This window comes from Platichthys flesus, chromosome 22, assembly GCF_949316205.1.
Source record: "Platichthys flesus chromosome 22, fPlaFle2.1, whole genome shotgun sequence".
Classification (NCBI taxonomy): Eukaryota; Metazoa; Chordata; class Actinopteri; order Pleuronectiformes; family Pleuronectidae; genus Platichthys; species Platichthys flesus.
This window is the reverse complement of record NC_084966.1, coordinates 352,501-379,159: the sequence shown is the minus strand read 5'-3', so window position 1 is coordinate 379,159 and position 26,659 is coordinate 352,501. Positions and strand designations below refer to the sequence as shown.

Below are 26,659 nucleotides of genomic sequence, written 5' to 3'. Positions count from 1 at the left end.
TGGTCGAAGACGTCCGTCTGGTCCTGGATCAGATCCGCCTGGTTCAGGAGGAGGTGCTGACTCGTCTGATGAAGGTGGTGCTGAGGAGCTTCAGAGGTCAGAGGGCAGCGCTGGAAGGTTTGATCTGGGATCAGCTGCGTGGATGTTCCTCTGTGAAAACCCAGAGCCTCGGTGATGGGATGGATGTGAGGCGCGGGGCTGGAGACGCTGTGGGTTTGTGGGTAATGAGGACTGGGACCCGGGGTGGTGGGGCTGCAGAAGACGTGTGGGACGTACCCGTCATGGTAAGCGTCCTGGTAGCTGTCATGGTAACCTTCATGGTAACCATCGGGGAAGAAGTGAGTGTTCGGCTCGTTCCCAGCTGCTGCTGAGCTCCACCCCCCCAGGCCCACTCCTCCAGACATGGAGCCCACCGGAGGACACTGTGTCTGGGGCAGAGTCGTCTCCAGAGGCCCCCAGGGGTCCTGACCTGGACCGGGTGTGTCCCCATGTCCACACACTCCACCGGGAACAAGAGGGTGAGCGTTATAAGAGAACCTGTGTGGGTCCTGCTGCTGAGTCACATCTGGACTGCTCTGGTTCTGCAGATCCAAAAGAGCTGTGGTCTGAGAGAGAGAGAGAGAGAGAGAGAGAGAGAGAGAGAGAGAGAGAGAGAGAGAGAGAGAGAGAGAGAGAGAGAGAGAGAGAGAGAGAGAGAGAGAGAGAGAGAGAGAGAGAGAGAGAGAGAGAGAGAGAGAGAGAGGAGAGAGAGAGAGAGAGAGAGAGAGAGAGAGAGAGAGAGAGAGAGAGAGAGAGAGAGAGAGAGAGAGAGAGAGAGAGAGAGAGAGAGAGAGAGAGAGTCAAGTTCAGAGAACGAGGACGTGTCGGTTCTGGTTTGTGATGAAATAGAACAAATAGAACTCGTACCTGGTAGAACACACTGTTGAAGGAGCAGAGTTCAGACTCCCTCCAGTTCAGATTGATCAGACCTGGATCATGATGAGGGCCGGAGAGGAGGTGCTGAGGAGGGAGGTGCTGAGGGGAGGTCACATAGGGAGGAGGAGGGAGGAGGTGGGGAGCGCTTTCATAGTTTCTGAGTGATGAGGACGAGGAGAGGGGCGGAGCTGACTGATGGATGATGGGAGGAGGAGAGGACGAGGAGAAGGTCCACAGGTCAGACATGATGAGTGTGTATGTGCATGATTGTGTGTGTCGCAGGTTGTCGTCAGGATGATGTCGTCACGTGAATCTGTTGATCTGAAAACAAACAAAAACAAACATGGAAGGTTCCGAGTTTACGTACGAATGATAAACGAGTAACGACTGTAAGATAAGACCACGTGGGTCCCGCCCACTCACATGTCGGACCAATCATGAGTCGTTCTCAGCTGTCAATCATGATGTCACAGCCTGTTTTATCTCATCGAATGATGAAAAAGAACCAAACTGATCACATCTGAAAACATGGAGGAGGTTTAGAACTTAGGGTTAGGGCAGCCAGCCACCAGGGGGCAGGTGAGATGCTTTGGCTTCACTTTGGTGAGCTGTCATGACGTCCATCTTTATTTACTCTAATGTTGTATAATCAAGTAAAAGATTTTGGTCAAAAATATCAAAAAATGAAAAAACAGGTGATTTCCAGGTTTAGTGTATTTACTGTAGATGATGTAAACATTAAGACGTGTGGACACAAACTCATGTCTGTAGATTATTTATACAAATATGTTGTTTATCTTCAGTTCAATGTGAAATTGGTTCAGATTGAAATGTAGGAGTTGAGGCAGGAGATCACAGCCTCAGGGTCCTTTGTTCTTTACAGAGATGAAAGTGCGTTTGACCGAGTCACAGACCGAGTCACAGACCGAGTCACAGACCGAGTCACAGACTGAACTCCTACAAACTGACATTCAGCCCCAGCAGCTGTTTCTATTTGACTGAACAGGACATTCACACAGATTCAGGAGACCCTGGTCCACTCAGTGTTCTGTTCTTTTGATGGATATTACACCAGGTTTTCATTTCTGTCACTAGAAACATTTAAAAGTTTCATATCTAACGACGGTCACATTTATTTATTCTGTCATTTTCCTCAACATCGTTAAAACAATAAAACTTCTTGGTAATGAATCTGTGTCTGAGTCGTGCTGAAGATCAATAAAAACAGTTTGAAATAAGTTCTCACCTGAACCATCATGAAGTGCCTCTGCCTGAGTGAGAGAGTCAGGATGTGGTCACATGTTCTTCCTCTGCTCGACTTCTTCTTCCTCATGACGACCGGTTCACAGCCACTCAAACATGACACCAGCAAATCAATGAAACCAACTCAATCTGGACACAAACAGCTTTACTGTGGGGATTCATTCAAATGAGGTCAGTTAGATTCATATTCTCCATAATCAATAGTATAGTACTGTTGTAGTATAAGTATTATACTAGTAGCAGAAGTAGTAATAGTAGGAGGAGTATTGTGGGACAGAACCTTTGTTTAACAGGTCGCAGGACAACACGGCCCCTCGGAAGTGTAGGACTGAGGTCGAAGCCAAATGGATTCTACCCTTCAAAACAAAAGCTTTCCTTTATTGTTACAGTTGACACATGACGACGCATATAAATACACATGTTTATGTCGTTAAAACTGAGTTTTTACTTTATCATATTGTATTTATTATTCATACAAACACATACAATAATACTTGGGATATTGCTCAGAACGACATTTTATTTATTTATTTTATAATTCACAGATGTCAACTGTTATCTTTATCAAATAATGATCACAGTGTTGTACGATGTGTTATTTATTATCTTCTTTATTTAATTCTCTTGGTTTTAAATAAAACGCTGATAAACGGAGCCTTTTGGTTTCGTAAAGAGTTCGTCACCTTTATCTTGAAGGTTGTAAACGGAAGTAGTCTCGCTGGTGTGTCTTCTTCGTTGGTCCGTTTCCGCGGCGGTTCAGGTCAGCACGAGACTGTTTTGAATGTGTTTTAATACATTAATTGAAAGTACAATGAGTAACATGTGTGTAGTAATACTTTGTACAAATACTTCTCTTCACCTCTAACGTGAAGTATTAACATTTGATTCTTTTCCAGTTTAGTTTTCAGTAAAACAAACATCTCAAGTTTGAACTATTGAGTCCTGACGAATATTCACTTTGTACAAAATATACATATGTACACACACTTATATATATGTATTGATATTTATATATATGTATTAATATATATATATATATCAATCTTGATGAAATCATAGATTGATTGAAACACAATTACATTGTATATATGTATATGTATAACTCATTATTGTGGGTTCGGGATGTTGAGGCTGTTTTGTGTTTTCAGGTCTTTTCCGCCCTGAGGAGCTGAAACGTGTTCGGAGATGTTCGGAGTCTGATGCTTGTGTCCTGATGTCGAGCTTCAGAAGGTCGTGGTCTCTCCTCAGAAGGTTCACGTGTCGGACTGAGGTCCAGTCCTCCAGGACCAGTTCCTGCTCCAGCGACGTGTTCCTGTCGGACGCGGGCCTGGTCCTGAAGTCTCAGTCCACTGATGTGTTCCAGAACCTGGCCCTGGAGGACTGGATCGACACCAACGTGGACCTGCAGCAGCGCGGCGTCCTGCTGCTGTGGAGGAACCGGCCTGCCGTCGTCATCGGACGCCACCAGAACCCCTGGACCGAGTGCGACCTGCCGGCCATGAGGAGGATGGGGATCCCTGTGGCCCGCAGGCGGAGCGGCGGCGGGACGGTGTTCCACGACCTCGGGAACCTCAACCTGACCTTCTTCGCCTCCAAGAAGGAGTACGACCGGCGGAGGAACCTGAAGGTCGTCACCGAGGCTCTGAGGCGGGTCAGCCCGGGACTCGACGTGCAGGCCACGGACAGATTCGACATTTTACTCAACGGACACCTCAAGATCTCAGGTAACGAGGAGGAGGGGCTTATTTGAATAATACATGGGTCAACTACAAGTCCCAGAAAGCACTGCTCTATAACAGGAAATGAGATCAGTTTAAACTTTATGGATCCCTGAAGCTGACGTTAATATAACAGTGTGATGGTTTTAAATATGAAGTATTATAAGTGGAGCTGTTGTTTACTGTTGTTTACGTGGTCGTTGACAGGAACTGCGTCCAGACTGAGCAGGAAGTCGTCGTACCATCACTGCACGCTGCTTCACTCCGCTGACCGCTCCGCCCTCTCCGCCGTGCTCCGCCCCTCCTGCCCCGGAATCCACAGCAACGCCACCCCCAGTGTTCCCTCACCTGTGGCCAACCTGCTGGACCACGCCCCCACGCTGCAGTGGGAGGAGCTTATTGATGGACTGGTGCACCAATACATTGCAGGTCGTGTGAAGGTTCTACTGCCCTCTAGTGTTTGTGTGGAGCTTTAATTTGCTGAAGTTCTGTTTGCTGCCCCTCAGAGTTCGGCCTCAGCTCCGCCTCCAGCCTCGTCGACCCCACGGATGAGTCCACGTTCCCCGACATCAGCAGGATGGAGAACGAGCTGCGGGGCTGGGACTGGACGTTTGGGAAGACGCCTAAATTCAGTGTGCAGACGGCGCTGGAGCTGAAGGACTCCTCTGCTCGCTGCTCTGCTCAGCTCCACATGGAGGTGAAGAACGGGCGGATCCAGAGCTGTGACCTCCAGGTGCCTGCAGACTGGCTTCCTGTGCGGCTGAGCGGCGAGCTGTCGGACCTGCTGGTCGGTGAGCGGTTCTGTCCTCAGCGAGCGGCTGCAGGTGTCGCCTCGCTGCTGAGGGCGCAGAGCGGCGAGCTGCAGAGCAGACTGCACATCCTGTGTGACGCTGTGATGTCAGTGATGGGCTGATGTTTGTGTCCATGAGTCTGATCCACTCAGTGCTGCTGGCGCCCCCATGAGGCTCCGGCACTCATGACAGCTGCAGTGTGAACGTTAGCATCATTACAAGCATGTGGGAAAACAAACGGATTCTCAGGTTTCATTCATATTATATCATTTCTCTTTGTTTTCTGACGTTTCAGATTTTTATTATTTAAGAATCCGCAGCTGAAAAAAGCTGAAACAATAAAAGCAGTTTATTTACTTGTTATTTATTTCAAGTGGTCGTGTGTTTTCATGTTGACAGAGTGAAGCAACTTGACATAAAAGTTGCTTTTTAAATCCAAGTAATATCATTAGTATTAATAGACGCAGTAGTAGTATTAATTTCACTAAATAGCATTTTCCTTATCTTTTATAAATAACACATGAGATATTAGATCATATTTGATTCATAAAAATATAGAAATGATAAGTCTCGTCATTTGTTTCTTTAAATTATCGTGATATTTCTTTCTACAAGACAAACTGAATTTAAAAATATATTTCAGATTAAAAGCACACACAATTATTTTGGATAAAATAAGAGATGCTGTCACGTGCTCCGAGAAACATGAAGCTGCAGCCCCCCCCCCCCCCCCCCCCCCCCCCCACACACACACAATGGGGGTGGGGGGCTCATTTTCCAAGATAAAGGAAAAATGATTCCCTTTCATATTTACTTGTTCTTCTGGAGACAGACGCGTCACTCTGCTGTAACTTCATGGAACCCGACGCTGTGATATTGTTTGATCAATAATGAATTTTAATATTTTAAAGTTTCAGATTTAGATATAATGTAACATCGCTTCTTTGACTATTCAAACTTGATTTAGTAAACAAATGTTTGACAGTGATATCACGCGGTTTGATTAGTAAACACAGTTAAACATCGTACGGGTACCGATCAGCTGTGTGGGGACGGTGCAGGAAACGCAGCGGAGTGAGGCCTCGGCAGAGTCTGTCAGCCTTTAGACGATCTGTGCTGTGAGAGCTGTGACGGAGCAGCTAGCCGGCTAAGCTAACCCAGCGCGGCTAACCGGAGCAGCGCAGCGGCAGGATGGGGAAGAAACAGAAGAAATCCGGGGAGGACAGGTAGTGAACACACCCGGGGCCCCCTCACGGCACCGGGACACACTCACACCGGCAGGAGAGCAGCGGCCCGGCCGCGCTAGAGCCACGATAGAGCCGCACAGACTGGCCAGCTCCCCGCTGCTGCTGTGTTAGCTTAGTGGTGCTAGCAGGAGCTAACCACGCGTCACTGGAAGCGTGAGTCCGGCTGAAGGTTTCAAATGGACCCGGTTTAAAAGAACCAGGCTGGGTCAGCCAGGACTGACCCGGTCTGACCCGGGTTAACCTCTGCTTGCTTACAAGCGTTAGCTTGGTGACGCTTAGCGTTAGCATGAGACAACCGGTCTATTAGCTTCTCTCAGCTCTGCAGCCGGAGGACAGCCTCTTTAACCCGGGTTAAACTGAGGGAGGAGAGCTAAGCCAAGTCTGCCTGGATCTGTTCTGTCTGTCTCCACCTCTCTGTCCATCTCACCTGTCTGTTTGTGTCTCTCTGCCTCCACCTGTCTGTCTGTCTCTACATGTCTGTCTCACCTGTCTGTATCTGTTTGTCTCCAGATGTCTGTCTGTATCTGTCTGTCTCTGCATGTCTGTCTCTACATGTCTGTCTCACCTGTCTGTATCTGTTTGTCTCCAGATGTCTGTCTGTATCTGTCTGTCTCTGCATGTCTGTCTCTACATGTCTGTCTCACCTGTCTGTATCTGTTTGTCTCCACCTCTCTGTCTCCAGATGTCTGTCTGTATCTGTCTCCCTCGTCTGTCTGAAACCACAGATATCAAATCAGGGCTGGGAGGCATCTTTGAATAAAACATGAACATTCTTCACGTGATATAATATTTATAATAATATTTATAACAAGTATTTCTAATCTAATGTTTAAAATGCACAGTTTCCTGAAATGAAAGAAAAACGTGAGCAGCTTGTTCCAAACATGGAGACACTTACTGTCATAAGTAACTAAAGGGATTACCAGGTTAGTTACTGATTACTTAGTTACTGGGCAGAGGGGCTGATGGGAAATAAAGAGAACGCACAGTCGACAGATTGTCATCGGTTTATATTGTTCTGAGAGAGACAGAGAGAGAGACAAAGAGATAAATAAAGGGAGAGAGAGAGAGACAAAGAGATAAATAAAGAGAGAGACAAAGAGAGAAACAAAGAGAGACAAAGAGACAGATAAATAGAGAGAGAGAGAGACAGAGAGGTGGACATAAGTAAAGAGAGATAGAGACAAAGGAAGGGAGACAGAACTAAAGACAGAAACGGATAAAAAGAGAGGGAGACAGAGAGACAGCAATAAAGAGAGAGAGAGAGAGTCCTACTTGTTCTGCTCATGTCTCTCGACCTCATTGTCACAGCTGAGCTGTTCAGCAGCTGCTGATTGGTTGATGATGATGTCATTGTGTCCCCAGTGCCAAAGACGAGGACCTGGACGCTCTGGCGGCTGAGATCGAAGGAGCTGGAGCCTCGAAGGAGTCGAAAGGGAAGAAGAACAAGAAGAAGGGAGCAAAGAGAGACGACTTTGAGTACGACCTCTTCGTCATGTTTCCTCCTCTTCCTCTCCCCATCATACCTTTCTTGTGTCCTTCCCCTCCCTCTTCTTCTCCTCCATCCTTGTCTTCCTCCCTCACACCTTCATTTTGTTCTCCTTATATTCTTGATCCTCCATCTCTTCCTCCTCTCCATCCTCTTTTTCCTCCCCCTCTCCCTCACCTTCACAAGTATTCTCTTCTTCCTCCTCCTTTCTCTGATCGTCACCATGTCTCCTCCTCTCTAACTCTGGTCTGGTTTCTCCTCCTGCAGTGAGGAAGACATCCTGAAGGAGTTGGAGGAGTTGTCTCTGGAGACTCAGGAAGGAAAAGCAAAGGTACCGTCAGGAGGAGGAAGAGTCACTTGATCTTCATCTGAACAAATTCAATTTGAACGTCCTTGTGTTTTTGCTTCCTGCTCAGAAACCAGACGCCACAGAGGAGGCGGAGATCATCGAGCCTCCAAAACCAGAGAAGAAGAAGACAAGAAAGGGGAAGAAGGGAGGAGCCAGCCCCGAGGATGAGGAGCAGGGTGATGAAGGTGAAAGTCGGGCGGATGGAGAGAAGAACGGAGAACAGAAAGACAAGAAGAAGGTGAGAGAGATTTGAACCTGTCACACAAAGTTCCACCTTTTAAAAACATCCGAGCCTCGACCTGAACCCACGTGTCTGTATGTAGTGACAGTGATAGCACCACCTATTGGCAGCAGGAAGCAAGCCTCGTTGTACAACTTTAATTTGATGGGGGGGACCGTAATATGTGATTTGTGGGCGTCGTCCTACACCCCCCCCCCCCGCGGCCACAGCATAGTTACATTTAGTTTTTGTTTTCTTTTTAACAACCTAGAAAAAATGTGTTGAGAGAAAACATGAAGGTTTAACTCCTCTTTGCTCCTCCAGACGCCTCCTGCTGCTCCTCCCTCCGACTCCGACGACGACAGCGCCTCACGTTCTCGTGTCAAAACCAAAGGAGGAAAGAAAGGTGCCAAAAAAACATCAGTGTCTGATGATGAGGAGGAAGAAGATGTGTCAAGAGGAGGAGGAGATGGAAAGGACGAAGGGTCAGAGGATGACGAGGAGTTAACCACCAGGAGAGAGAAGAAGAAGAAAAACAAAGGCAAAGTGGAGAGCGAGGACGAGGAGGACAAAGGAGGCGAAGGCTTCAAGATGAAGACGGCAGCGCAGAAGAAGGCGGAGAAGAAGGAGAGGGACAAGAAGAAGAAGGAGGAGGAGAGGATGAAGCAGAAGAAGCTCAAAGAGAAGGAGAGCGCCATAGAGGATAAGAAAGAGCCAGAGAAGAAGGTGACAGAGGACACGCCCCCTCAAGCCACACTTCCTGAAGCAGCCGTGGAGGAGCAGGAAGAGGCGGAGCCAGCAGGAGAAGGTCGGTGGACTCCAATGCGTTTTAATTGGCTGATATTTCCTGATAAGCCATTAACATTTTCTCTCTTTCGTGTCTGCAGATGAGGCCGAGGGCGACAAGAAGAAGAAGGACAAGAAGAAGAAGAAAGGAGAGAAGGAGGAGAAGAAGAAGGGACTCAGCAAGGCCACAGTGAAGGCCATGCAGGAGGCTCTGGCCCAAATGAAAGAGGTGGGTGCATTCTGGGAAATGTAGTCACTTAAGATTGTTTGATATCAGAGAATAAACTTGATGTTGTTGTAGGAGGAAGAACAAGCGAAGAGAGAAGAAGAGGAGCAGCTGAAGAGGCTGGAGGAGCTGGAGATACAACGACTGGAGCAGGTAAAACCCCTCGTCCTCCGCTTGCCTTCTATTACCCATCAGCCCCCTCTCTGACCCTGTACCTCCTCTCGTCAGGAGCGTCTGGAGCTGGAGCGAAAGGAGAAGAAGAAGCAGAAGGAGAAGGAGAGGAAGGAGCGACTGAAGAAGGAGGGGAAGCTGTTGACGAAAGCTCAGAAAGAAGCTCGGGCTCGAGCCGACGCCACACTGAAGATGCTGCAGGCTCAAGGTCAGAGGTCGTCCACCAGGCACATCGCAGATACTGGCGAGCTGATTGGTTGTTCAAAATCATCACAATCTGAATGTCACGTTTTTACACCAGTTTACTTTAAAGACATTTTAATTTTAGTTTGTCAAGTTTCTCATTTTGTTGTTATTTCCTCATATTTATCAATCAAGTGCTTTTCAAAATAAAAGCCTTTACAACAATAACAGGGAGTGAGGAAACTTCACAGACAGGAAATTAAAGATGAAATAACTCAAATATGGAATGATCCCAGATTCTTCTGACATGGTCCCGTTCAGGTATTGAAGTCCCATCCAGAGACTCTGGGCCAAAGAAGAAACCAGTTTACGGAGACAAGAAGAAGAAGAAGGTCGTCAGCACTCCGACGCCTGAAGGTAAAACACCGACGCTGCCGCGGCTCATTCCCACCGTCACCAGTAACCACAGACCAGTAACAAACCAGATCTGTTTCCAGAAACATCAGAGGTGACCAATCAGACGGCAGAGACTCCAGAGACCCCAAAAACTCCAGAGCCGGCTGCCAAGGAGACGGTGGCCGAGACGCCGGCTGCGGAGACAGGTGAGACCCGGTGTGAGACGGGGGGGGGGGGGAGGAGGAGGAGGTAGGAGGAAGGAGGAGGAGGAGCTCAGATCTGATTGGTTCTCCTGTTTTTCTTTGGGTTCAGAGGTGAAACCAGACGCTGCTGTCGACGACTGGGAGGCCATCGTGAGCGACGAGGAGAAAGGTGAGGAGAGGCGGGACAAACAAACGCCCAGAGCCAATCAGGAGCCCCCTGAGATACAATCGCCTATTTACACACACGTGACGTGAAGAGGATTATTGATCAAGTGTTTTCCATCAGAGCTGAAGAAAGTTCACATCGAGGTGAAGGAGGACACTGCGGCACCTCCTCAGCCCACAGGCAGCGAGGAGGAAGAAGACGAGGAGGAGGAGGAGGATGAGGAAGACGAGGAAGATGATGATGATGAGGAGAGCGACGGTGACGAGGAGAAGGAGTCGACGCCAGCGACGCGGCCGACCACCACTCAGGGTAAGAAGAAGGAGAGCGAGGGCGAGAGCAGCGAGAGCGATGACGACGACGGGAGGACGAAGGAGGAGCGACTGTACGACCGGGCGAAGAGGAGAATAGAGGTGAGACACGTCGAGGACTCAGGAGGAGTGACACCTCGTCTCTCGTCCCCCGTCTCTGAACGGCTCTGTGTGCGTCTCAACAGAAACGCAGGGCGGAGAACATCAGGAACATCGACCTGGAGCGGCTGAGGGCGCCGGTGGTGTGTGTGCTGGGACACGTGGACACGGGGAAGACCAAGATCCTGGACAAGGTAACGGGGACTGGCTGTTTACACTCTGCTCACTGCTTATCTACAGTTGTGTACTGTTTACTAACTGTGTGTGTGTCTGTGTGTGTGCAGCTGCGACACACTAACGTCCAGGACGGTGAAGCCGGAGGAATCACTCAGCAGATCGGAGCCACAAACGTCCCGAAGGAGACGATCGAGGAGCAGACGAGGATGGTTAAAAATGTACGACAACTCGCACACGCACACACACACGCACACAATCACACACAGTGAAATTAACCTGAGTTGTGTTTGTGTAGTTTGAAAAAGAAGGCATCCGGATCCCTGGCATGCTGATCATCGACACACCAGGACACGAGTCCTTCAGGTAACGACCTGGAAACCCTGAGTCACCGGAGCCGTCAGTCAGCACAGCTGGTAACTCCGCCTCTTCCCACAGCAACCTGAGGAACAGAGGAAGCTCCCTGTGCGACATCGCCATCCTGGTGGTGGACATCATGCACGGCCTGGAGCCTCAGACCCTGGAGTCCATCAACCTGCTGAAGGAGAAGAAGTGCCCGTTCATCGTGGCCCTCAACAAGGTGCGCCACACGTTCTCCTCCAGCTGTGTCCCGCCCCTTCCTGTTCGCTCCTTCCTGTTTCTAACTGGTTGTTGTCACCAGGTCGACCGTCTGTACGACTGGAAGAAGAGTCCGGAGACCGACGTGGTGACCACGCTGAAGAAGCAGAAGAAGAACACCAAGGACGAGTTCGACGAGAGAGCCAAGGCCGTCATCGTGGAGTTCGCTCAGCAGGTGACCGCTGTGACATCATCACTCAGTGACAGTGATAAAACAACTCTTTATCCATCAACTAAATATCATTGTATCATCTGCAAAGAAATATTCCCAAAAACACGAGCTTCTCAGATTGGTCCTGGAGGACCAGCAGAAACTCAACGCTGTGTTTCTGCTCCTCAGGGTCTGAACGCCGCCTTGTTCTACGAGAACAAAGACCCCCGCACCTTTGTGTCCATGGTTCCCACCTCGGCCCACAGCGGGGACGGGATGGGGAACCTCATCGCGCTGCTGGTGGAGCTCACGCAGACCATGCTGGCTCGCCGGCTGGCGCACTGTGACGAGCTGCGAGCGCAGGTCATGGAGGTAAGCCCCGCCTCCTTCCCTTTGACTCGTCAGTGAGGGGACGCAGCTGACGGAGGTTCCTCTGTCTTCAGGTCAAAGCTCTGCCGGGGATGGGAACCACCATCGACGTCATCCTGATCAATGGTCAACTGCGGGAGGGGCAGACCATCATCGTCCCGGGGGTGGAAGGACCAATCATAACGCAGATCAGAGGCTTGCTGCTGCCGCCGCCTCTGAAGGAGCTGCGAGTCAAGGTAAACCACTCGGGTGTAACAGGACTTTCACAATAAAAGAAGGAGTCTTCCAAAATACAACCCCTCATCTCCTTATGAATGACTAATTTAATTTATTAATAATCTGATATAAAATGATGTAAATAAGTCATAACAAGGCAACCGAGTTCAGCTTATTACTGAGGTTTTCTTTATTTTGTAAAGGAATGAAAAGTGTGTGTTTCTGTGTAGAACCAGTACGAGAAGCACAAGGAGGTGTCCACCTCTCAGGGGGTGAAGATCCTGGGTAAAGACCTGGAGAAGACGCTGGCTGGGCTCTCCCTGCTGGTGGCTCACAAGGATGACGAGATCCCCGTGCTGAGGGTAAGCACACACTCACTCACACTGACACACACACACACACTCACACAGTGTGGAGGAGGTGCACTGACTGCTGCTGGTTTTCAGGATGAACTGGTCCGAGAGTTGAAACAAACGCTGAGCTCCATCAAGCTGGAGGAGAAAGGAGTTTACGTCCAGGCCTCCACGCTCGGCTCGCTGGAGGCGCTGCTCGAGTACCTGCGCACCTCCAAAGTTCCTGTGAGTCTCGCTTTTACTCTGAAGTCTAACAGGAAGCAGAGCCTAGAGAACTGACCTTTGACCTGTTTGTGCGCAGTACGCTGGGATCAACATCGGCCCGGTTCATAAGAAGGACGTGATGAGGGCGTCGGCGATGCTGGAACACGACACCCAGTACGTCTCTACTGTGTCTGCTGCCCACAGCATCACCACATTAACATCAACTACACAAACTACACAAACACGTCCCAGCTTCGGTCCACGAGCCTGAGCTTTGATGGTTTGTTCACAGGTACGCGGTGATCCTGGCCTTTGACGTGAAGGTGGAGCGGGACAGTCAGGAAATGGCCGACAGCCTCGGAGTCCGTATCTTCTGGGCTGAGATCATCTACCACCTGTTCGACGCCTTCACCAAGTACCGGGAGGATTACAAGAAGGCCAAGCAGGAGGAGTTCAAGTAGGAAAGCCTGAGGCCGTGAACCAGCTCCAGCTGCTCTGGGATCTGTGACTCACCAGCTGTCTTTGTGGTTTTCAGGCACGTGGCCGTGTTTCCTGTGAAGATACGAATTCTTCCTCAGTTCATCTTCAACTCCAGAGATCCCATCGTGATGGGGGTGGTGGTGGAGGCCGGCGTCCTGAAGCAGGGGACGCCCATCTGCGTCCCCAGCAAAGGGGTGAGACGCACCTCAGGACAGAGTTCAGTTTGTGTAGACGTTATCACTCAGACGGTTGAGTTATAATCTGTCAATCACAACAATATCAAAGAATCTTTACAGACTCAAATTCATAATTATAAAGTTTTAAAGTGGATCAATGGGAGAAACCCCTAAAGACACAACCCTGATAAAAGCCTTCAGATATTGTGATGGATGTGATTGTGTTGTTGTGTATTGTTGATATTATGAATAGAACTCCAGGGTCTCGAGTGTTGATGTTTACCTCCGACATGTTTTAAAGTTCGTGGACATCGGAATCGTGACGAGCATCGAGATGAACCACAAGTCCGTGGACACGGCTAAGAAAGGCCAAGAGATCTGCATCAAGATCGAGCCCATTCCCGGGGAGTCCCCCAAGATGTTCGGACGCCATTTTGAAGCCACCGACATGCTCGTCAGCAAGGTAAGGCCCCGCCCACGTAGGAGGGGCTAGATGTTCATCTTTTTGAATGCAGATGAGGTTGTTAGATTGTTTGTGTTGATGAAGCGTCACTAGAACGGTTCTAGAGATGAAACACGTGAACCCGGAGTCAGGATCTCTGTCCCCGACAGGAAAGGGACTTTTTAGACGAAGGGAAAGTGAGAGAGCGTCAGAAACCTCCGACTCGTCTATGTGACTTTGTTTTTTAGTTTGAGCTCAGTTTAGAAAAATATAATATATTTTAGTTTTATTGAAATAAAATAAAAATGTATAGGGTCGGATGTGTAGAATGTAACACGTGTTACAGATTAAAATAACATTTAAAGAAGTGTTTGAATCTGTAACGACTTGATGATTGACAGAATCTGAGTCAGGTTGTGTTGGTGTTGCAGATCACGCGGGCGTCGATCGACGCTCTGAAGAACTGGTTCAGAGACGAGATGACGAGAACCGACTGGCAGCTGATCGTCGAGCTGAAGAAGACGTTCGAGATCATCTGAGGACCTGACACACACACACACACACACACACACACACACCTCAGGCGACGACACGATGATGACTGGAAACAAAAACGAAACAAAACAACATCAAGATCGGAAACGAGGCGTGAAAATGTTTTTCTGTGAGAAACAAACAGTTTTTTTCACTGTTGTAAACAGTGACGGTTTGGACATTTCACACACAGACACACACACACACACACACACAGTATTCCAACGTGCCTGTTCTTCAGCAACAACGTTGTGTTTATAATTTTGTCTTCTCTGCCCTGATTGTGGCTACTCCTCCGTGTCCCAAGCTCCGCCCCCTCCTCCCCAGACTGAGGCTGACCACAGGTCAGGAGCCGGCGCTCAGCTGAACAAGGTGCATTATGGGATTGTCGGAGCAGCACCTGAGCTGAACATCTCATTTTCTTTTTCCTGTTCACAAAACACCAAATCATCGAAGCAGCGACGATGTGGACGTTCAAGACGTGACCTGGTCGGCCATGTTGGGTTTTGGGGGGGGGGTGAACGACAGAGAAGATTTTAAACAGTTCCTGCTGCAACTGCTGATGTAATAAATTCTCATGATTCTGATGAACTGAGTTTTGAGTTTTCAGTTCTGAACGTCTCACGTCAGCGTGAATGGAGATTGAAGTCCTTTGATCTGAAGAGAATCGATGAACGATGACTCGCGTTGGAAATGATTCAGTTTATTGTCTCATATAAAAATACTTCTCTGCAGTAAAACAAATATCAGAAAATGAAACAATGTTAATTTGTTGAGAAAGATGGAAACAGAATTTTAGAATTTATTATGATCTCACTTTCAATGGTTTCAGATTTAAGAGACAAATAAATCCTGTGCAGAGAAAGTAAAAAGAGAAAGAGTCTGAAAGTTAATTCAAAGTCAAATATTACAGAATGTACATCAGAGAATAAATAATGTGGAACGTGCTGGTCAGACGGCCGCGGGGATGAAGAGTCCGTGAAGGTCCATGTGGACGTCGGCCGGGATGGAGGCTCGGGCGATTTCCTCAAAGTTCTTGGCGTTGAGGATGAGCATGAAGGGAGAGATGTTTGGATCTGGAGAGATGACGGAGGACAGGATCACACCTGAGGAGACAGAGACAGAGGTTAAAGGTCGTCTGCCTGGAGCTGTGGGCTGGGATCAGTCGGGGAAACTCACCGTCGTCTTCCTCCACGGCTCCTGGGGACGCCACGAACACCGGCTCTGAGGGGAAGCAGTCGTCCTGCGTCCACTCGATGTGTTCCCGGGTCACGATGTCCACCTTGGCGATCTGTCGGAGGACAACTAGAAGTGAGCTGGTTCTGTGGAGCCCGTCCAGACCGAGTGGTCCGATGGGACTGGTTCTGTTTCTAGAGGAAGCTGCAGTTCATCAGGATCAAACTCAACGTTTGTCAAATAAAGAAAGGACCTGTTTGTGATTGTTTGTTATTGTTTGTGATTATTTGGGGAAAGACCTCTGTGAAAATCAAAGGTGGTTTGTCCTCAGGGAACCATGAATGTCTCAGAGGAGCTGCTCATTGATGGATCTGTTGGTTTCTCTAATGTTTAAGGTCGTGACTTGACTCTGAAGAGCCTTGAGATAATGTAACTGGTGACTTTGAGCCATACAAGTCCAGTTGGACTGAATGTTCCAGACCACGGGTCCATGGGACGCGTGGAGGACGGTGTCTCACCTTGTTGGGATGAGGAGACCACTCCACCCTGGAGCCGTAGAAGTATCTGTACTTTTTAGTGTTGAAGCTGTAGTTGATCCCCGGCAGCTCCAGACCTGAGGAGTAATCAGACCGTTAGATGGTGGACCTGAAGCTCAGATCCAAGCAGCTCAGTTGGAGACGAACCTATGAAAACAGTGTCGGGCTGACAGAAGACGGATCCGTCCTCCTGCACCACCGCCTGGGCCGTCGTGTCCGTCAGTGTCACAAGGTTGATTCCTCTGGGAGATTCCTGCAAAACCCACAAACCTCATGTAGACGTGGAATCCAGAAGAGGACAACCTGAGAAGTGAATCCTCCTGTAGCTTGTGTGTGTGTGTGAGTGTGTGTGTGTGAGTGTGTGTGTGTGTGTGTGATGTCTGACCTTGTGTGTGTGTGTGTGTGTGAGTGTGTGTGTGTGTGTGTGTGTGTGTGTGTGTGTGTGTGATGTCTGACCTTGTGTGTGTGTGTGTGTGTGATGTCTGACCTTGTGTGTGTGTGTGTGTGTGTGTGTGTGTGATGTCTGACCTTGTGTGTGTGTGTGTGTGTGTGTGTGTGTGTGTGTGATGTCTGACCGTGTGTGTGTGTGTGTGTGTGTGTGTGTGATGTCTGACCTTGTGTGTGTGTGTGTGTGTGTGTGTGTGTGTGTGATGTCTGACCTTGTGTGTGTGTGATGTCTGACCTTGTGTGTGTGTGTGTGTGTGTGTGTGTGTGTGTGTGTGTGATGTCTGACCTTGTGTGTGTGTGAGTGATGTCTGACCTTGTGTGTGTATGTGTGTGTGTGTGTGTGTGTGTGTGTGTGATGTCTGACCTTGTGTGTGTGTGTGTGTGTGTGTGTGTGTGTGTGATGTCTGACCTTGTGTGTGTGTGATGTCTGACCTTGTGTGTGTGTGTGTGTGTGTGTGTGTGTGTGTGTGTGTGATGTCTGACCTTGTGTGTGTGTGAGTGATGTCTGACCTTGTGTGTGTATGTGTGTGTGTGTGTGTGTGTGTGTGTGATGTCTGACCTTGTGTGTGTGTGTGTGTGTGTGTGTGTGTGATGTCTGACCTTGTGTGTGTGTGTGTGATGTCTGACCTTGTGTGTGTGCGTGTGTGTGTGTGTGTGTGTGTGTGTGTGTGAGTGATGTCTGACCTTGTGTGTGTGTGTGTGATGTCTGACCTTGTGTGTGTGTGTGTGTGTGTGTGTGTGTGTGTGTGTGTGATGTCTGACCTTGTGTGTGTGCGTGTGTGTGTGTGTGTGTGTGTGTGTGTGTGTGATGTCTGACCTTGTGTGTGTGTGTGTGATGTCTGACCTTGTGTGTGTGTGTGTGTGTGTGTGTGTGTGTGTGTGATGTCTGACCTTGTGTGTGTGCGTGTGTGTGTGTGTGTGTGTGTGTGTGTGTGTGATGTCTGACCTTGTGTGTGTGTGTGTGATGTCTGACCTTGTGTGTGTGTGTGTGTGTGTGTGTGTGTGTGTGTGTGTGATGTCTGACCTTGTGTGTGTGTGTGTGTGTGTGTGTGATGTCTGACCTTGTGTGTGTGTGTGTGTGTGTGATGTCTGACCTTGTGGGCGCTGAGCGGCAGCACGAACCTCTGGCAGGTCGGTGGATGGAAGCTCTCGTTGCTCTGGGACAAGCTGCTGGTCTTCAGGTCCTGGAGGTAGAACATGTCGTACAGGCTGCTGTCTTTGTAGGTGATCAGGTCGAACACCAGGTGGTCGTCCTCCTCGTAGGCGTTGAGGTGGTGGAAGACCACCAGGGCGGCGCTGTAGAACCGGGTTTTAACCGCCCTTCCCGTCTTTCTGTTGATGACGTGAAACAGCGTCTGGGAAAGACGTGAAAGACGATTTGATCGATTGTTCTAAGATCAGAACAAAAATATCAGGAACAGAGAACTGAACCCTGAGGAACCCCAAGAGTAATTACTGCTGGTAGTTTGTTCTGGAGGTTTAATTCCCACTTCACCGTCGCCTGCTGCTCGTGCTGGGAACCAGTATCAACAACCATCGCTGTGGGACACTTACGATGTCGTCCTTGTCGAATCGGAGGCAGCTGCCCCAGTTGACGCCTCTGAAGTAGGCGGTGGCCAGGCGCACGATGTCCAGCTTGAACGGCTGCTCCACGAAGATGAAGAAGTTCTCGGTCATGCCGAAGCTGTGGAAGTAGCTCGGGGACAGAGTGGATCGGAACGGGATGGAACCGATCTTCTGCACTCTGCTCAGCGCCGGCTTGCCACGCCCCTTTTCTGAAACTGAGAACTCGGTATTGTGAGTATCAGACTTTATTGTCATCAGCTGTGTAGCAGTTGTTTCACTCACGGGTCTTTGTGTTACCGTGGTGTTGAGGCTCTGTTTCTGTTACTTCTACATGTTAACGTGTTTTGTGCGACGGAACCTTTTCACCTCAGATCTCGTTTTGTTTCACGATTCATTAATATTAAGACGATTAGCTTCGTGGAAGAAAACCAAACAATCCGACGCTTTGATCCTCAGACCACGACGTGAGATCAAAGGACAGGATGCAGGATTCTCTGCTTCTCTTTTCACAATAAGAGTTTCTTTATGGTGTAAGAATAATGACGAGTTCTCCTGTGTTGTATTTTTTTAATATTTAACCTGAAGGAGGGAAGTGAGATATCCTGCTGACTTCTTTAGAGTCAGTACCTCCCGTGACCTTTGACCCAGATAATCGTCTGCCACGCCATCATTTCACCGTGTCATGTTTCGACTTGGCATCGTTAACCAATCAGACTCTGTGCTGATACACCGACTCATTTAGATAATAACTTTATTGCTGCAATAAGAGAGAAGAAAGTTTCTGTGCCTCACGACTTTGATAACTCGCAGACGGACGTTAGACTCACTGTTCCGCCTCTGGACTCGAACCTGATAACTGACGACCAACGCACCTGGAGCGTCCGCTGGGACTTTGAAGATGATGTATCGGGGGGGCCCGGGGCCCATCAGGGAGGTGCCCATGTTGTAGGTGTTGCCCTGGTCGTCGTAGTGGGGATGAGCCGTGGCCAGGTTCAGAGCGATGTGGTTCCTGTAGTTGATCTGGAACGAGGAGATGGTTTGAGTTCTCGTAGAAATGAGCGAGAGCTTCCAGGCGTCAGGTGGAGGAACTCACCCTGCCCACGGTCTCCAGAGTGTCCGGGTCGATCTGGTTCATGTAGTTCACCTCGGAGGACGCGTAGTAGTCCCGACCGTAACGAATGATGTTCACCAGGTTGTTGTCGGTGAAGTCGGGGACGACGTTGCAGAGGTGCGTGAACGTCCTGCGAGAAGAACAGCTGATCATTAGACAAGGTCCAGAGTCCAGGTCCAATCCAAACAGGTTTCATCAACGAGTGAAACCCTCCAATGCTCCGGAGACATCTCTGGACCTGGAGACATCTCTGGACCTGGAGACATCTCTGGACCCAGAGACATCCCTGGACCCAGAGACATCCCTGGACCTGGAGACATCTCTGGACCCGGAGACATCTCTGGACCTGGAGACATCTCTGGACCCAGAGACATCCCTGGACCCGGAGACATCCCTGGACCTGGAGACATCTCTGGACCCGGAGACATCTCTGGACCTAGAGACATCTCTGGACCTGGAGACATCCCTGGACCTGGAGACATCTCTGGACCCGGAGACATCTCTGGACCTGGAGACATCTCTGGACCCAGAGACATCCCTGGACCTGGAGACATCCCTGGACCTGGAGACATCTCTGGACCCGGAGACATCTCTGGACCTAGAGACATCTCTGGACCTGATGACAACTCTGGACCCGGAGACAACTCCGGAACCAGAGACATCCCTGGACCCGGAGACATCTCTGGACCCGGAGACATCTCTGGACCCAGAGACATCCCTGGACCTGGAGACATCTCTGGACCTGGAGACATCTCTGGACCTAGAGACATCCCTGGAACTAGAGACATCTCTGGACCCGGAGACATCTCTGGACCCGGAGACATCTCTGGACCCGGAGACATCTCTGGACCCGGAGACATCCCTGGACCCGGAGACATCTCTGGACCCGGAGAGATCTCTGGACCCGGAGACATCCCTGGAACTAGAGACATCTCTGGACCCGGAGACATCCCTGGACCCGGAGACATCTCTGGACCCGGAGACATCTCTGGACCCGGAGACATCCCTGGACCCGGAGACATCCCTGGACCCGGAGACATCTCTGGACCCGGAGACATCTCTGGACCCGGAGACATCTCTTGACCCGGAGACATCTCTGGACCCGGAGACATCTCTGGACCCGGAGAGATCTCTGGACCCGGAGACATCCCTGGAACTAGAGACATCTCTGGACCTGGAGACATCCCTGGACCCGGAGACATCTCTGGACCCGGAGACATCTCTGGACCCGGAGACATCCCTGGACCCGGAGACATCCCTGGACCCGGAGACATCCCTTGACCCGGAGACATCTCTAGACCCGGAGACATCTCTGGACCCGGAGACATCTCTTGACCCGGAGACATCTCTGGACCCGGAGACATCTCTGGACCCGGAGACATCTCTGGACCCGGAGACATCTCTGACATGAATCTGCTTGTGTTGAAACACATTTCTCATTTCACATTTCAAGACAGCACTTCATGTCCTGGATGAAGCACATTGCTGAAGGACTCTGGACCAGATCTCGACTGGAGGGTCTCAGACGTCGGAGCTTCATCGATGGACTGAATCTGATCCTCATGCTTCACATCTCTTGACATTTGACCTGAAGCAGGTCTTGCAACACATGAGGGACTTTATGGACTGAAGCACATTGCTGATGCTCAGATCTTAAAGATGGAAACTGGTTTCTACGACACCTGAGGGAGACTGGACCTGAACCTGGTGTGCTCGGTACCTGGAGAAGATGTTCTTGCAGGGATCTGGATAGATCATGGTTCCGAACTCGGAGACGATGATTCTGTCGGCCTTGATGTTTCTTTTGTAGGTGTCGCTCTTCAGAAACTTGCTCCTGTAAGTGACTTCACCTGAAACAACCAGGACATCAAGACCTCAGAAGGTAAGAACATCTCAGCCTGCACAGAGAAGGTTCATAGATTCAGATCAGTACCGTTGCAGAAGGTGAAGCTGTGGATGAGTGACAGGCCGTCGAACCAGTGGTTGTACTGGGAGCTGCCCACAGAGAAGAGTCCAGGGCCGTTCCTGATCAGTGTCCCCTGAAGCCACACCGGGAGCGAGCCTGCACATCAGGGGAGTCACTCAACAACAGGTCCTACTGCTACTTATTAACATGATATCACACAGTACTAATGGATACAAACATATTTAACTTTTCATTTAAAAGAAACACAAATCTATAGATTATATATTATTCATACTATCAAGTAAGATCACATGAAATTATTTAGAATTTATAATAATTTAATATTTGTACTTATTATTAATAATACTCATTATTATTTGTGTAATGTTGTGTTAAAGTTAAGTAAAATATCACAGCGTGAAGTCAGTTTAATAACAATAATACTAAAAACTTAAGATCTACTTGAAGCAGGGGGGGGGGGGGTCTCACCTTTCACTTCAGCAACCACCGGCTCCGGAGTCTCTGACCCGTTCTTTCCTAATATGGACAGCATGTTTCTGCTGCTGGTTCTCTCCCAGTGTTCCCAGCTGCTGCTGGTGGTCTGGACTGAGCAGCAGACGTCTTTCAGTAAACTTCTGTGTACGTGAGAATCTCCAGGTGACAGAAGACTGAAGGTGTAACTCAACTCACTCGATTATATAATGTTGCTGCTGTGGACTTCACTCAAGTTTCAAAATAAAAGCCCGTGTGTGGAGGTGGTGTTCTCAGATCAGCTGAAACTGAATCCTTGAACCCAGATCCTGATTATCTGTGAAGCGACGATAAGACCCGTCCTGCTTATCACCTGTTTATAAACTGAGGATCTATACATTTCATTTATTTACATATATTCACATATATAACATCTAAATTCATCATTTACTGATCATCTCAACAAAATACTCTTTAGAATATGTAGAAGTATCTGCACACACAAAATGTAAATTACATAACTTTAAATTCATTTGTCTACAAAGTTTTCAATATTTTAAATCTATTATTGATTTTCTCTATAAAATGTCAGAACATTTGGAAAATTCTGTCCATGAGTCCAAATCTGAAAATACTAAAACATATTTTAATAACCTCAGCTTCAAATATCTTATTTCAAAACTCTGGGGGTACAAATGAAAATCTTTGACAAAGTTATTTGATCATTTTAATAGTTTAATGTATAAATTGTCAAATGGTGGCAGCCGTTATTCTTATGCTTCATATCTGAAAATGTATTTGGCATGAGTCTATATTTCTGCTCATATATATATCTATATATATATTATGACATGACAGAAAATAATCTGCAAGAACAACATGTTAGTTGTTATAAAACGTGAACCACATGTCTTTTGTTCATATCTCTTATCTCTGAAGTATCTGTGGAGAGCAGCAGAGACGAGGTTTGAACTTCAGACTCGTCAGATTTGTGTAATTGGTTAAATCAGTTTATGAGTTTACAGCGTCTGTTATCAGGTCGAGTTCCTGTGAATGAGTAACTGTACAAATACTAACACCATCGCCCACTTCTCTTTCTTATTAATAATGATGTGATATCTATAATGATACGATATTATCACAAATACATGAGTTTGCTCCAGAGAGAGATGCTCTATTTATTACTCTATTACATGTATTTACTGAACAAAGGTGCATTCATGATGCAACAATGAAGTGTAATGAGTGACGTGTTTTTATTTCATCATAAGTAAATGTCCCGGTCGGTATCAGCGGCGTGTTTGTTCACAAACTTCATAAGAAAAGCACACTCGGCCATTTTGGATGAAAAATGAAGTTTATTACAAACAACAACAGAGAGCTGTTAGCAGTCAGGTAGCAGCTGTCAGTTCTGTACAAATAACACTGTTGAGTGGTGAGTGGAGGCCGAGTCTCAAACAGCACCCTACGCCCTCTGTAGTGCACCATGCTACACACTTGACCTTCCATAGTACACAACATGTTCAGAGTGCTACATCCTCTGGTGCACTAGCTTCCCTTCTCACTCAGGGCAGCACCCTCAGTAGTGAAGCCTCCATCTTCAACCTGCAGCCTTCATAGGGCGCCCCCCTCCACCCTCCACCCTGCACCCTGCACAGTGCACTACACTCCACCTGTAAGACTTTCAACGTGCACGGTCGCCCCCCCGTGCCCTTCGTAGTGCACAGGCATCCCTCTGGTGTACTTCCAAGGTCACAGGTTGTGACTGTGCACGAGGTTTAATCATCACTTGTCTGTTTTCCGAGTCACGACACAAATTCATTCTGCGTTCCTAAAAGCTAGCGTTGGTTTCCGGCTTCCTGACGAAGGCTGCGTCCACGTGTCGCTCTGAGCTTCTCCTGTTCACGTTGTGTTACTCCAGTATGTCGCGTGTGGGTCACACAGCAGCGTCACAGTCGTACTCTCTCACCCTGGACGCCGGCTCCTTTCCTGTTTCAGGCACTTCTGTATTTTCAAGCGCCAAGTTGGAGAAATCTGAGCTTTTAATATTAAACTTGGTTTTTGGCGTGAACACACTTTTCGTGTCGGGGGAAGAAGCCATTTAGCTGAACTCTGCAGTTCCTCGTTTGTTGTCACTCGAGATGTTTTTGTGTTGACGCATCTTTACTTGTTGCTTCTACGTTAACATTCGATCTCTCTGAACAAAATGTTATACGTGAATTAATCAAATCCCGGTCTCTGCCAGTAGGGGGCGTTGTGGTTGTGGAGGTTTTTGGAGCTTTCGATCAGCTACTGAATAGTTTTCTCTAATTTGTGTTTCCGAAGTCAAGAATCGCAGCTAATGACAAACAGGAAGTGAGAGCTCTTTGCAAACAGAAGGGGGGGGGGGTAGCTCAGCAGTTTAACACGTGTGAGAAACTCCAGCGTGTGTTGAGGTTAAAACCAAAACAGACCAATCCTCAGAGATTCAACCTCACCAGCGCCCCCTGGAGGTTACACCCTTCACGTGCACGACTTCACACCTTGACGTAGAGCACTGCACAGGGTGCTCAGCTCCTTAAGGACCGGGGTGTCTGAGAATGGCACCAGAGACGGAGAGAGAGGGAGAGAGAGAGAGAGAGAGAGAGAGAGGGAGAGAGAGAGAGAGAGGGAGAGAGAGAGAGAGAGAGAGGGAGAGAGGGAGAGAGGGAGAGAGGGAGAGAGAGAGAGAGAGAGAGAGAGGAAGAGAGAGAGAGAGAGAGAGAGAGAGGGGTAGAGAGAGAGAGAGAGAGAGAGGGAGAGAGGGAGAGAGGGAGAGAGGGAGAGAGAGGGATATAGAGAGAGAGAGAGAGAGAGAGAGAGAGAGAGGGAGAGAGAGAGAGAGAGGGAGAGAGAGAGAGACAGGTAGAGAGAGAGAGAGAGAGCTGCTGCTGTCTGTCTGTCTGACAGAGACAGGTCCAGGGTCAGTTCTATGTACACACAGGAAATGCATAATCAGGAAAATCCAAACGAACCCGAGCTGCTCTGGTCACAGTGGAGGGGAGGGGGGCGGGCGGAATGAGGGGGGGGGGGGGGGGGGGGGGTAGCTCTGGTTCACTAAAAAGACGCGAGGAACGTGTGTCACCGCAAACACAACGATTCGTCATGGCAACGCTACACCGGGACACCACCTAACGGTCCTTGGAAAACACACACTCACACACTCACACAAACACACAAACACACACACACACTCACACTCACACACTCACACACTCTCTCACACAAACACACACTCTCTCTCTTTCTCTCACACAAACATTTATATGACAAACAGCTTCTCTCATTTTTTCTCTATTGAGGTGAAAAACAAACTCTATAATCTTAGTTATCATCTTGTTAATGTTCATCATCGCAGCAGTGACCAGTGTGTAGAGTGTGTGAGTGTCTCAGTGTGTTATACACACTATTCACAGCATGACACAGAGCTCTCTTCCTATTGGCTGACGGCTCTTTTCGACTCCTCCCTTCAAGGAGGCGCTCATTTTTTTCATTGTCTCGTGTTGCTAGGCAACAGCAGCTTCCCATAGGTTCAGTCTGTTGTCGTGTCGGTTGATGATGACGTGGTCATGTGACCGAGTTCCACTGACCCACAGGAAACAGTTTGTGATGTCATCAGTGGGGGGGGGGGGGGGGGGGTCGATCGGGGCAGTAAACTGAAGGCCAACCTGACGGAGGCATCTGATTGGATGCAGTGGAGGAGGGAGGGTGGAGTTTAACAGTACCTGCTGTGTGTGTGTGTGTGTGTGTGTGTGCGTGTGTGTGTGTGTGTGTGTGTGTGTGTTTGTGTGATCAGCGCACAAAGTTATGAAAGTGGAGCCTGATTCATCTGAAGGACACAGAGTTGAATTCTCTTTTAGTTTCAAGAGATTAAGATGAAATCATTTGTTCATTAATCTACTTTATTAAGTTCATTAAAGTGTTTTGATGAAAGTTTCCTCATTTAAATAAGTTTCTATTTCTCATGTGTGAACATTACATTTTTCAAATTAAATTCAAAAGTTGAGTTTGTTAAAAAGAGAAAATTCCTTTAAGCTCCGCCTCTTTGGCCCTGTCGTGGTTTGTGTGCGTTGTAAACCCTGACCCTGCTGTCAGTGTGTGTTTGTGTGTGTCAGTGTGTGTTTGTGTGTCAGTGTGTGTTGAGCACGCCGCGCGACACCCAGCCCTCGGCGGCCGGCGAGTCGCTGTTGGCCGGCCGGTAGACCAGACTCTGACCCTGCTGGTTGGACGCCAGAATCTGAACCTTCTCGCCCCGGAACACGGAGATCTCGTCCTCCCGCACGGCCGCGAAGTCCTGCAGCACCAGGACCAGCTCCTGATTGGACAGAGGTCATGAGGTCACCAAAACAGTCATCGGGGAATCGCACCTGACTCTGATCCGAGCGTTCAATTCCAAACCTGGTCGTCCTGCTCGCTGTCAGCTTGAGGCTGAGGGGCGTGGCCGTTGGGCGTAGGCGGGGCTGACGGCGGGCGCCCTGACGACAGAGGACGGGTCACAGAGATCCCGCCCTCTTTCCTCTGGTACTCGATGGGAGACTGAAGAGCTGGAAACAGATGGATGCAGACATGAAGGAGTCGAATGAGGAGATAAATCACAGGAGAGTCACGGACTGTGAGGACTGGTGGGTTTGAAGGAGCCGTTGAAATAGGAGAGCGTAGTCACGCCACTGTGACATCATCAGGTGTCCTCTGGAGGACACTCCCCGAACCGGGACACAGCTCAAGTTTTATTTCCTCATGTGATTTGTGGATGTACTCACCAGACAAGAAGTTGTTCTGTGCGTCCAGCAGGGCGGCGATGGTCTCCGTCCAGGTCATCTTGATGCTGGCGGAGGACGCCTGCAGCGTGAAGCGCTCGGCCGAGCCGCGGGACCACAGCACGAACTTACAGGGATCTCCGTCCACGCCGTCCTGCATCGCCAGGTAACTCACCTGGTGAGGGGGAAACATGGAGCTCAGTGTCAACAGGTCGGAGCCGGGTCCTGAATCTACCTTCATCCAGCGTCATCCAGCGTCATCCAGCGTCCCACCTTGATGCTGTTCTTGAACTGGTAGCCCGGGTTGTTGGAGCCTTTACGTAGAAGTTCGCTGAAGATGACGATCTGCTCGAACAGGAAAACCCTGCGCTCTTTACTGCGAGACAACACGCCGCCGTCCTGCTCCCACACACAGAAGGTCTCC

General features: G+C 48.9%; 4 protein-coding genes and 1 long non-coding RNA gene across 7 annotated transcripts in view; 3 read left to right on the top strand and 2 right to left on the bottom strand.

The window, feature by feature from the left end:
- Positions 1–404: 404 nt before the first annotated feature.
- lipt1 (lipoyltransferase 1) lies at positions 405–5,046 on the top strand. Of its 3 annotated transcripts, none has more exons than XM_062380317.1 (4): positions 405–518; positions 3,327–3,902; positions 4,104–4,325; positions 4,403–5,046. In XM_062380317.1, exons 2-4 carry the CDS (start codon positions 3,392–3,394, stop codon positions 4,807–4,809), a joined length of 1,140 nt encoding a protein of 379 aa, XP_062236301.1. In that variant the 5' UTR covers positions 405–518; positions 3,327–3,391; the 3' UTR covers positions 4,810–5,046. The 3 variants fall into 3 exon arrangements, with proteins under 3 accessions (XP_062236301.1, XP_062236302.1, XP_062236300.1); XM_062380318.1 differs by lacking the exon at positions 405–518 and adding an exon at positions 2,263–2,349; XM_062380316.1 differs by lacking the exon at positions 405–518 and adding an exon at positions 2,831–2,938.
- Positions 5,047–5,756: 710 nt separating this feature from the next.
- On the top strand, positions 5,757–14,834 carry eif5b (eukaryotic translation initiation factor 5B). Its single transcript, XM_062380294.1, has 26 exons — positions 5,757–5,913; positions 7,300–7,413; positions 7,691–7,754; positions 7,840–8,010; positions 8,317–8,800; positions 8,880–9,007; positions 9,080–9,157; positions 9,233–9,383; positions 9,680–9,775; positions 9,856–9,960; positions 10,067–10,126; positions 10,244–10,533; positions 10,617–10,724; positions 10,815–10,925; positions 11,003–11,070; positions 11,143–11,284; positions 11,366–11,497; positions 11,663–11,845; positions 11,917–12,078; positions 12,289–12,420; positions 12,505–12,636; positions 12,713–12,789; positions 12,908–13,072; positions 13,151–13,289; positions 13,573–13,734; positions 14,145–14,834. Exons 1-26 carry the CDS (start codon positions 5,879–5,881, stop codon positions 14,250–14,252), a joined length of 3,597 nt encoding a protein of 1,198 aa, XP_062236278.1. The 5' UTR covers positions 5,757–5,878; the 3' UTR covers positions 14,253–14,834.
- A 100-nt stretch (positions 14,835–14,934) lies between these two features.
- On the bottom strand, positions 14,935–21,728 carry bco1l (beta-carotene oxygenase 1, like). The gene is made up of 11 exons (XM_062380315.1): positions 21,479–21,728; positions 21,017–21,145; positions 20,804–20,933; positions 19,066–19,213; positions 18,845–18,992; positions 17,961–18,187; positions 17,501–17,761; positions 16,107–16,212; positions 15,942–16,036; positions 15,427–15,538; positions 14,935–15,353 (listed from the first exon to the last, which is right to left on the bottom strand). The coding sequence occupies exons 1-11, from the start codon at positions 21,540–21,542 to the stop codon at positions 15,199–15,201; spliced, it is 1,575 nt and encodes a 524-aa protein (XP_062236299.1). The 5' UTR covers positions 21,543–21,728; the 3' UTR covers positions 14,935–15,198.
- Positions 21,729–25,098: 3,370 nt separating this feature from the next.
- The window catches only part of LOC133933292 (kalirin-like), a 28,123-nt gene continuing 26,562 nt past the window's right edge, over positions 25,099–26,659 (bottom strand). Inside the window, exons 54-57 of the mRNA XM_062380285.1 lie at positions 26,509–26,659; positions 26,239–26,410; positions 25,877–26,022; positions 25,099–25,793 (exon numbers count right to left, since the gene is read on the bottom strand). The exon at positions 26,509–26,659 is cut by the window's right edge and continues 35 nt beyond it. Coding sequence (XP_062236269.1) covers positions 25,608–25,793; positions 25,877–26,022; positions 26,239–26,410; positions 26,509–26,659 — 655 coding nt within the window. The 3' untranslated portion in view covers positions 25,099–25,607. The remainder of the gene's footprint in view (positions 25,794–25,876; positions 26,023–26,238; positions 26,411–26,508) is intronic.
- LOC133933336 (uncharacterized) overlaps positions 26,614–26,659 on the top strand; it is a 5,505-nt gene continuing 5,459 nt past the window's right edge. The window contains exon 1 of the long non-coding RNA XR_009912053.1: positions 26,614–26,659. This exon is cut by the window's right edge and continues 45 nt beyond it. This is a non-coding gene — a long non-coding RNA (uncharacterized LOC133933336).